The 10825-nt window shown below is 40.0% G+C and overlaps 1 protein-coding gene across 1 annotated transcript; it reads left to right on the top strand.

Moving 5' to 3' along the window:
- Positions 1-1044: 1044 nt before the first annotated feature.
- MFSD9 (major facilitator superfamily domain containing 9) lies at positions 1045-9655 on the top strand. Its single transcript, XM_054271682.1, has 6 exons — positions 1045-1153; positions 3031-3118; positions 4400-4443; positions 5648-5777; positions 6147-6356; positions 6880-9655. Exons 1-6 carry the CDS (start codon positions 1049-1051, stop codon positions 7665-7667), a joined length of 1365 nt encoding a protein of 454 aa, XP_054127657.1. The 5' UTR covers positions 1045-1048; the 3' UTR covers positions 7668-9655.
- The last annotated feature ends 1170 nt before the right edge of the window (positions 9656-10825 follow it).

Genomic DNA, 10825 nt, shown 5'->3' with positions numbered 1-10825 from the left:
AATCTGTAAAAGATCCTCAACCCTGTGATATTTATTTCTTCTGGAAACATGAAGATAGAACTGAAGTTATGCTATTGTCAGTTATTGAATGATCTTCCTCAAACTTAATAACTCATGCTAACTTTTAAAGTGTAAGAGTCATCAACATTTTACAAAAGTTTCTTCTTACTGATAATTAAAAGCATCTCCTGTTCCCCTGTGCATTTTTAAATCCTGGTCCCTGGCCAAGCAACTAAACAAAAGAGCGAACCTCTGACTCCAACACAAAGCTGGGCGGTCACATTTTGCATGTAACAATCATTTCCACCAGTGCTTCTGAGAGATTTATGAAGTTTCACTGGTTTGGATGCAAATGCATCGTAATATAACATAACTAGTCGTCAACAATTCCAGTTATCCCTGACTTTTAACAAAAGCACAGCACAGCTGTAAAGTACTAAGCAGGAAGAGGGATGCCCTTCCTCCTTGGCTCAGTACCACCATGATAAGCCACGAACAAGGCAGGAAAACCCTTTGCTGCCAGAAACACTTGATACAGGCACCGGGCTGAGCCCGAGAGATGGCCGAGGAGCAGCAGCAGCGCTGGGGCACGGGCGCTTTCCATATGGGTCGGTAGGATCGGAGGTGCAAGGGCCAAAACGCCATTTTTCTACAGCCACCACAAGAACTGTGCAGGGGATCCATCACCATGCTCCTATGGCATATTTGTTTCCCAATCCCCTCGGCTCCACCGGGCTCCTCCTGCCCTCCCCAGGGCCTCAGGCCCCAACGGGCCGGGTTGCAAAATGTTCCCCGTACAAACACGCAAGAGGCAGGAAGGGCGAAGTCCTACAGAGGTGTGTGTGGGAGGGTGCAGGCAGGGATCCCGACGGCTCCCGAGGCCGGCAGGGTGCCTTATTCTTCCTCATCTTCTCCCGAGAAAGAGGACACACTTAGGATACCGCGCCAAACGAAACAACAGCGAGACTCTCCCCCGCCGGTGCCGGCGCCGCCGCCTCTCGTTTCCGCCGCGCCGCGGGCACTGCGCAGGCCCTGCACCGCCGCCCGCATGGACGAGGAGGAGGAGGATGAGGGTGGCGGCGGCCGGGCGGCCACGGCGAGCCTGGCCGCGTCCGCCCGCTTCGTGCGGTGCCTCTACGCGGTGGGATTCCTGGTAAGCGGCGGCCCCGGGGCCTGCGGCGGGCGGCCGCGGCCGGGAGCGGGAAGTGGCTCCTCTGCAGGCCGTGGCTGCCGGGGTGCAGCGCTGCAGCGGCCCCTCGGGAACGCCAGGGCTTGTAGCGCTGGTGGTGTGCAGCGGCTGGGCTCTTTCACCCCTGCAAACAGCCACGCAGTTCGGCACAAAGGTCGGGTTTTTATCCTGTGAATGCCATGGGATAGCGTAGCACCCGAAAAGCTGAGTCTTGCCTTGGTGTTTATAACAGAGCTGCTTCCTGTTCTTGAAATACCCGTGGTTCCTGTAAATTTACCCCCCAAAAAAACCCTAAAAATATGTTTCTCTTAAAAAAAAAAGAAGTCTCCTATTGAAAGAACAGACTTTTTAAAAGGTTCATACTCTGTAGTGATTCCTGAGCCTCAGGAAAGTGCCGCTTAATTAATTTGAAATTTAAAAGCGACGATTTGGAAAATGAGTACAAAATGAGTATCAGTTTGCACTGTGAAATGTCAGGATAACTATCTTACCTACTTTCAGGTTGGGCGATAGAAAGACCCAGCTGGTTTATGTCCTGGAGCAAATATTATAGTGAACTCTGCTCCTTTTAACTGACTTTTAAAGGCTGTGGTTCTCCAGCCCTGAAATAGCTTATTGACACTGAGCTGGAGCACACAAGAAAATCAACCAAGTGAGTGTCCTTTTAGAGGATGTGGTGATGCAAACTTCCTGTAGGCAGACAAATAAATACAGCATATCTGTCACTCTACAGAAGGAATTACACAGTGGAATAAGATGTAACTACCCATCAAAGGATAGTGGTTGATGGGGCTTGCTCTACCTGCATGCCTGTCACAGTCCAGTACTGCCAGGGTATAGTCTGAGAGTTGTGCTTCTTAATTTCTCCATTGATGACCTGGACAAGGTCACTGAACCTTTCTTCAGATTCACATATGACAGCTAAGATTGTATTACTGAGGATGTTTGTAAGTGATGTGCTCTGTTTGTTCATGCTGATGTGTTTAATGATTCTAACCTTGTAAGCCTCAATTTCAACCATCAAAAAATAATTAATGACAGACTGTGAGAATTCACTTAGTGACACACACTGTTGCAGTTAATCAGTCCTTGAGGTAGTCTAGTTCAGTTCGAGCAGTCAGTGATGAAAGGTGATTGTGCTCCAATAGATCTCCTAGGGACACTGGATGCTGTGCCAGGTTGTAGTAGTACTGAAAGAACTACTGGGTCAAAGTGGTGAGCTTAACAAAAAGTAATAAAGCAAAAGGAACAAGTAGGAGATCCTTGTACTTCTCAGGATGGGCAGTGTCCTTTACCCTCCTCTTACAAAATGTTTTTCAATTATACTTTGCCTTTATTTTTTTTTCAAGTTTCTGTCTTGTCACTACACAAAGGCAGTCTGTTAGTAGGTTTAGATCTATTGTAGCTTCTTCCCCATTGTAGGTGGGTGAAAGTACCATTTTTCAAAATATACGTTCTTTGCACAAATTAAAAGCATGTTTAGGTGATTGAAAGTAGACCACTTTGAATTTAAAGGGCTAATACTAAGTACTTTTCTTGTTAAACAGGTAAAGTTTAATAGATTTAAAGGAATATTTAATGTTAAAATATATATCTTCAGAAGGATTGCATCTGGAGTGGGGGAAGAAAATTGATGTTTTCATAGGTTTAACTCCCCTGTGAGGCAATCCTTTATCTTTCAGTTTGTGTGTTTTGTAATATGAAAAGTTTTCTTTTAACCTTGTGTTGATATGGTGATAATTTACTTTTTTTTAATTTATTTTTCTAATGATGACTGTTATTAAGCCAGGTTGCTATTGTCTTTGTGAAAGTTACTAAAACTTTTCCTACTTTCTTTTCAGGATTTATTCGGGGTGAGCATGGTGGTTCCTTTAATGAATCTTCATATCAAATCTCTAGGAGCAAGTCATACAGTTGCTGGAATCATAGGTGAGTTGTAGTACTTGATTTATGAAAGAGTAAGATAAGGCCTGGATTTTGCCTTGCTGCAAATTGGACATTGAAACACAATTCTTCCTTGCTAATAGCATAATAACAGATAAAGACAATTTCCATGTGTAACTTTTAAAGGCAGCCCTACTGTGTTAGACCCAGAGACCTGTCCAAACTTATGCACTGACAGCCAAAAGCACATGCTTGGGAAAGAGCACAACTGGAAAGAACAAGGAAGTCTTGCAGTAGCATTTGTACAGTACTTTCCAGCCTCCAAGAATTCACAGCTTAGCAATTTAGAGAGCCAGAGGTGTTGCTTGTAGTTTTATTGTTATTTACACTTTGCAAATGGTGCTTCTGCAGCTGGTTCTCCAAAGCTTTCCAATGTCCATGACCGTTCCCAGTTTGATTAAAATCCTTACAGCTGTCTTGGCAAAATATTTATTCACTTTTACAAGTGTTTACAAATAAATTCTGAAGATTTGGAATTTTATCTTAAAGTATTTAGTGTTTAGGCATGTTTTGTGTCTTTAAAGTACCTTTTATGGCATTGTTTATGGTTTGGAGTGATACAGTATTTTCTCTATTCCCAGACATGGGAGCTGTTACTCAGTTTTATTATTTTGCATTCTTATTTAACACTTTGTATGAAATAATTCTGCTTCTGCACTGAGTTGAAAGTATTATTTTAAGCAGAAACTAGTCAGACATATGTTTTCATTTCAACAATCTGCTTTGATTTTTAACATTAGAAAAAAAATAGGTTTGGTGTGTATTCTTATATATTAGAGTCTAACAGATGTTTCTCTATGCTTCTCTTTACTCCTTCTCTTCTGTCACTAAATGCTGCTAATCTCCTAGCCTCCAAAATGAGAAAGTAGGGTCTGAGTTTTCTTCAGAGCTTCTGTGGTGCCTTGTAGTAGACTTAAGCACCAAGTGGAAAGTCCAATCCAGTAGAGAAATTCTCTCCTGATTCTGAGAAAGCAGTTATAAATGCCGAGATTGGTTTTGTTTAATACACCATACAAAGCAACATCATTTTACCTTATATAGTTTTACAACTTTTCAGCACTTTTTTTGTTTTTTATTTTGTCATTCCCTGAAACTCTTTCCTTTATTAAGTGCTAAACTCCAAACTTGGTTTGTCCTGCTCCCTCTTCCCATTCTTCTAGTAAACTGTTCCCATGATTTCCCATTTTTCATAATTTAAAATTTTGTGCAGTTTTCATTTAAAAAAAAAACCCTGAATTTTTAACACTGGTATTTTGTTTGTTTTAGGATCTCTCTATGGTATAATGCAGCTATTTACCAGCACATTTGTGGTGAGTTCTAACACTGCATTCCAGAGCATATTGGTATTTCTATGGATTGTAGGGGAGAAAAGGGTGGGGTTAATAATAGCATTTCTTGACATTTTGAAAATGCATAAAGTGTTCATACAAGCATTTTGGTTGGAGGAACCAATTTTCAGTTTGCATGAGAAATGGCAGTTTTGTTTATGGGGAATTGCTAGGTTTTTCAGGCCCAAACAGAATACAGTTTTTAAACAAAAACTAGAATATAGATTTGGGCTCAGATACATTACTGAGCAGGTCACAGTTACACAGGTTTATCTCCTCTAGTGTTGGTGCTAGTAGAGCAGTTTCCTGCAGTGCAGTAGCCTGTCCAGAAAGCAGTCTCATGAGTCAGTTTTTCATAGCCTGTGATCTAGTTTGCTTTCCCTGCTTAATGAGCAGTGTCTTGTAATTCACTACATGGACTAAATTAATCGTTGTATCTTTGATATTTGTTTGGTTTTGTTTTCTATTAGCTATTGATTTTTATATCCTAATATTACCCTGGCACTAGTTTTCTAGTTTTGAAGAGAACAGATTATGAGAATGTCTCACAGAATAACTGTTTCAGGGTTTGTTATGCAGGACACCTGGGATAATTTCCTGCTGTAATTTTGTGGCATGTTCTTGGAAGTGCAAGACCATTGTCTACTTTCTTAAAAAACTATTTCCTCTTGGAAATCAAGCCAATTTAAAAGCATGATAAATGCAAGTTTTCTGTTTGCCTTCTGCAAACTACTTCTTACCTGTCTGTGCTCAGATAACAAACTCTTCATAGACAAGATCATTGCTTTTAGTATGTTCAACAAGTGTCTTCATACATAGCAGCCTGAGTAATGCAAGCAAATATTTGTGACTGATTATGGAAGATTTTCAGAGGGCTTCTACTGGTAATATTTTGTGGTATTTATTGCAGAACTGTCTTTTTAAAAGGGTGACTTTTTATTAAAAAAATTCTGTATACACTACATTAAATGAAATTATAATTTTGGCAGGTAGCCTGCCAGCAGGGCAGAGCTCTCCTTGGGACTTCCAAATTTTGAGCACTTAGGAATGTTGTGTAATAAGCTTATTAGGCTTTCATTGACAGTCCTTTGATGTCTTTTCTCAATTTAATGTAGAAGTATTGATTGATCACTGCACATAGTTTAATGTTATAGAAAGCTAACCTTTCTTTCCTGCTTTGTGAAAGGGCTGCTGGAGTGATATAGTAGGAAGACGATATTCCCTGCTTGCTTGTATTCTTCTCAGTGCACTGGGTTACTTCCTTCTTGGAAATTCCACCACAGTGTTCCTGTTTGCTATTTCTAGAATCCTTGTAGGTGAGTAAACACTTGGCATTTTGCAGTTTAAATTCCCTGTAGTCTCAGGCTGAGAATTACTATGGGAGAAATCATGGTGTATGGGTGGCTGCATAGCATCATCACCCAGTAGCACCAACTGAACCTTAGTATTGAAAAGTCTCTACAAATCAAGAATTCTCTTTTTTTTTTTCCCTGAAAATAATTTGAAATGTGGCCTAACCCACCAGGCATCTAAACTCCACAAAGCTGCTTACTCCAGCACTGAAGAATTTGTGATTAATTGAATTTTAAAAATACAAATCATACAAATTTGGACCTGAGATAGAGTCTGTCTGTTTTTTGGACCGAGAGATACATGTTTATTGATTTGTTTGTATTTTGTTGCAGGTGTTTTCAAACACACACTGTCCATCTCTAAAGCCCTGCTGTCTGACCTGGTCTCGGAGAGGGATCGCCCTTTAGTGATGGGGCGCTTCAATGCAGCCTCCAGTGTGGGCTTCATTCTGGGACCTGTTGTTGGTGGCTACCTTGCGGAGTTCAAAGGTGGCTTTTACCAAACAGCCTTCATCTGTGCCTCCATCTTCCTTCTGAATGGTGGTAAGTTGATGTCACATCCTGCATCTTGGGTCCCTTCATTCCTCATTTTGTCCTTTTATGCCATCTGTAATACCTTGAATGCACGGTGTGTTTATCATCTATGGCATAATCATTGTGTATGCCAATACTACTGTTTGAATTTGAACTTATGTGGAAGGGTGGGAATTTTGAAACAGTTATCCTCCAGGTCCTTCTCCTTTGTTCTGCCTATGTCCTCTTTACATTCAGACACAAATGGGAGTTTTTGATGTGCCCAAAGATGAAGACTAGAAAGCAGAATTTTAGCTTTAGCCATTAGATTAGTTTATATTGTGTGAGTGTGGCATTTCAGTGCTTTCCTTTCTTGCTTTCACTGCATTTAAAATTGAACCAATACTATGAATAACACTAGACTTAATATTTGCAAATTTTTTAAGAGCAAGTATTGTTGAAGTATTTTTTTTAATTGTTACAATCAAACTAATATCTTCCATGTAAAGTTGATGCAACTGAATGAAATCAACTAGTTTCTTCATCTGTATAGGTCTTGTCTGGATGTTACCCTGGAGTGAAGAAAACACTAGCAATAGGAACCATTGCCAAGACAAAGAAACAAACAGTTTCTCAGCAAAATCAAATCATGAACATCACTTGAAATCAGCAACTAGTAGAGCTGTGACAAACAGTAGTTTTTTCCAGTCTCCATGGATCCAAGTTGCAACAGTGCTGAAGAAAATTAAAGGAATAGCATGCTCTAATTTGTGGGATGTATTTTTAGTGCGGTTCCTGATGTCTGTTGCTATACTGTTGTATTATAGTAATTTTACTCTTGCCTTGGAGGAGAGATTTGGGGTGAAACCCTTGTTTTCTGGATACCTCATGAGCTATAGCAGTGCACTGGGAGTCCTGGCTGGTTGTTTGCTCGGACCAATAACGAGACTCTATGGGCACAACACTTACAGACTTCTGTTGCACTCCAGCACTTTTACCTGCATGCTGATTCTCCTGTATGCCTCAGCACCGAGCATATGGATGGTCATTCTGTCCTCCACCTTCTTGGCCTTCTCCACCACTATCGGCCGTACCTGTATCATTGACCTGGAGCTGACTGTCGGTGGGAACGAGGCCAGCGGGACACTCCTGGGTGTGGGACAGTCAGTGACATCAGTGGGACGTATTATTGCCCCACTCCTTTCTGGAATTGCTCAGGAGTTCAGTCCTTGTGGCCCTCCAAGTCTAGCTGTGGGATTAGCATTAGTTGCTATTGTGATAATGAATGCAAACAAACAAAAATACCGTAGTCATGGAAGTGTGAAGTTAAAGAACCAGTAGTCACAATTTTGGATTGCACAGATGTATCTTCACCTGCCAGGCTTGTACAGTAATTACATGATTTTTAAGGAGAGCACATTATGTTCCTGTGGAAGCAAGAATATATATGTACTTCTGCTGCAGGGATTTTAAGTCTAGACAGGTATTATTCCAGCAGGTACAACCATCTAGACAGATGTTATTCCAACAGGTACCACTATTTCTAAGAGGAGCACATGTTGCTATATTGTACTGGCTGTGATTTTTTAAATGTATTTTTAACCTTTCTCGAGGGGAAAAAAGAATGTTGGGAAGCGCGCAAATCCTGCTTGTATCTCATTTTTGAAACAGTGTTTAGATTGAAAGATTGTTTAAAAAAGGTGAATCAAAGGTGAATTATTTAATCAGGAGAATTTGCAATATGTTTGGCCTTAATTTCTTATTTTGTGGTCTATTTCCTTTTGTCTGTTATGACAGTACCTTATATAACAGGATGTTTGCTTATGTGATTTTTGTGTAGCATGTTTTGTCCAGACCATGGTTAGGCACTTTGGAGTAATCCTGGAACCCCTGCTGATTCCTGGTCTTTCCCAGGTAACAGAATTGGGTATATGCTAACTTAATGTACTAGAAGACCTAATCTTAGAATAATACAAGGCCATTCAGACTGAAACTGAGGCTGAATTTAAGTTTTATTGAAATTTGAACTGGTGGCTTCTGTTTAGTAATAACTTCTACTGAGGAACTTTGTCATAATTTCTTTATTTATATTTCCTGTGCAATTTTTCTACCTTCACTTTAAGAATAAATGTCCTTCTTAATTCTCTCAAATGACTAAAGGTGTGAGCATCTACCAGTAGTTCATGGATCTGGATTAATGCATCCTGTTTCATCTCGGGCATAAGTGACATTTCAGTGACAAGAGAAATACAGTTTTGTTAGCACTTTAGTCCTCATTTGTGTGCATGGCTTAACTGAAAAGAGGTTACTCTCAGAGCTGTACAGAGTTGTAGCACTCCTGTGCTATTTACTGTTCAAACTCATTACTTGCAAGTTACCATTGTTTGTATTTCATATGAAACATGGAAAAAATGTATTTTGCTCTGATAATGTTCTCTATGATCTTCATTACCTTACTTGATGAAAGTACAAAGTCAACTATGTAAGTGCTTGTTTGGGGGGGTTTTATGCAATTCAGTTATCCCTTGAACACATCAGTGCAAACACTCTTCCTGCTCCAGGTCAGTCATGGATGGTGCTTGTGTTTATTTTCATTTTCTTCTTTACCTTTTCCACTGCCTACTAGCAGTCAAATATTTTCTGAAACCTCTGTGATTCCAGTGGAAGCACCATAGGAATTCATATATGGAACTCTGAATTGTTTTAATTTTATTTATTGACATAATCAGTGTCTTATTCCCACTTTGATTTCAGTACATACCCTGAGTTCTTTATTACAGTAATGTATGTTTCATTTCTCTCTAGGAACTTGAGGCATTTTCAAGTCTCTTATCTTCTCTTGCCATTCTTGGTAGATGCCCAAAACATTGTTGCTCTAAATTTCTTATTTTGTTTCTTTCCATCTTTTAATTTTCTTATTTTTTCCTTTACCTAAAACCTCCATTCTGTAAGTAAGGGCATTCTGTTTTGCATCTCTAGCAAGGTGTTAAGGAAAAGAGTTGAAAAAACCTTCAAAAATTAACATATATGAATGATTTCATAATTTTTCCAATACTTGTTGATTATATGACATAACATTTACCCTTCTAAATTGCTGCACTGATTTAATCTGACTTCTGTCTACATCTATCCTAATATCTATCCTACTGAATGGAAGTTATAGAAGCCTCACATCTGAGAAATCTGTGGAAGCCTGTGGTCTTGGGGACTTGTTGCAACACATTTTGCAGAAGTTTTTTGCTTGTAGGCCAAAATTATTCCTGAAGTGCCCCAGAAACATTTCTTTTCTGTACAGGTACAGAAGAATTGCACTATAGTTTTTTTTCTTTAAGGACTTTAAGAAATAAAATGAAGTGACATTCCATATGTATCATCATGTCACTGTGGTTTTTTTCCCATCTTCCTCTGCTGAAGCAACAGCACAAAATAGAAGTGTTCAAGTCAATGTGAAGTGTGGATCCTTTTTTTTGAATCTGTCTACATTTCTCACAAAGGGCACAGGAACCAAGGATTCAACCAATAAGTGGCTTGACAGTGAATGAAAAAGACGAAATAAAATGGAGAACTCTGCAATTCTGAGATTAAGTCCTTCAAGCTACTGTTCCTTGTGCCTGGAGGCCACATTTACATCCCTTGTGTTGCGTCTTAGTTGCCATAACCTTGCAAGGTCAGGGAGTGAAGATTTAATGACATTCCTGCAGATACAGAGATATGATTCCCCATTTTAAGTTGAGGAAGGAGCAGTTGCAGCTAATTTTGGCTTCATTCTAGGGGGCAAACTACTGAATTACTCAGCTGTTTCTCGAATCCAGTTGTAGGATCTTCTGCTGAAGACTAACAAACCAGATCTGAATATGGACTAAAGGAAAACAGTTTCTGCCAGCAAACCACTGCAAATTAAGATTTTTCTCTTGCTTGCTGTTACTTTATTTTGGGTCGGTTTTCTTAGGCTTGTAGGAAGGGTTGGGTTTTGGTTTGGTTCCTTGGGTTTTTTTGATCTTTGCCCTTCTCTTTGGTAAGTTAAGTGACTTTTTTGACAATTTTGATCGGCTCATGTTGACGAGGCTCTGTATAAGTACTGATTTTATTGCTTTTAAATGATGAAGCAAAGGTAAGATTTTTTTTCTCCTGTTGGGTTAGGCTGTGTGCTTTTGAAGAGATCCTTTATAAACATATCCGTGGGGGGTTTGACCCTAGCTGGACACCAGGTACCCACCAAAGCCGCTCCCCTCTGGAACCAGACAGGGGAGAGGAGAGAAAAAACACTAGTGAGTTAAGGACAGGGAGAGATGACTCACTGATTAATGTGAAAAATAGACTCAACTTGGGGAGATAATTGAAATTGTTACCAATCAAAATCAGAGCAGGCTAATGAGAAGTAAAATAAATCTTAAAAACACCTTCCTGCCACCCCTCCCTCCTTCCCAGGCTCTACCTCCTCTCCTGCTGCAGCACAGGGAGATGAGTAGTGAGATGGTCAGTTCATCTCACATTGTTTC

This window comes from Melozone crissalis, unplaced genomic scaffold, assembly GCF_028551555.1.
Source record: "Melozone crissalis strain CALT ecotype California unplaced genomic scaffold, PUWL_Pcris_2 ptg000013l_1, whole genome shotgun sequence".
Classification (NCBI taxonomy): Eukaryota; Metazoa; Chordata; class Aves; order Passeriformes; family Passerellidae; genus Melozone; species Melozone crissalis.
The sequence above is the reverse complement of the archived record's forward strand: the minus strand, read 5'-3'. Positions and strand labels throughout refer to the sequence as shown.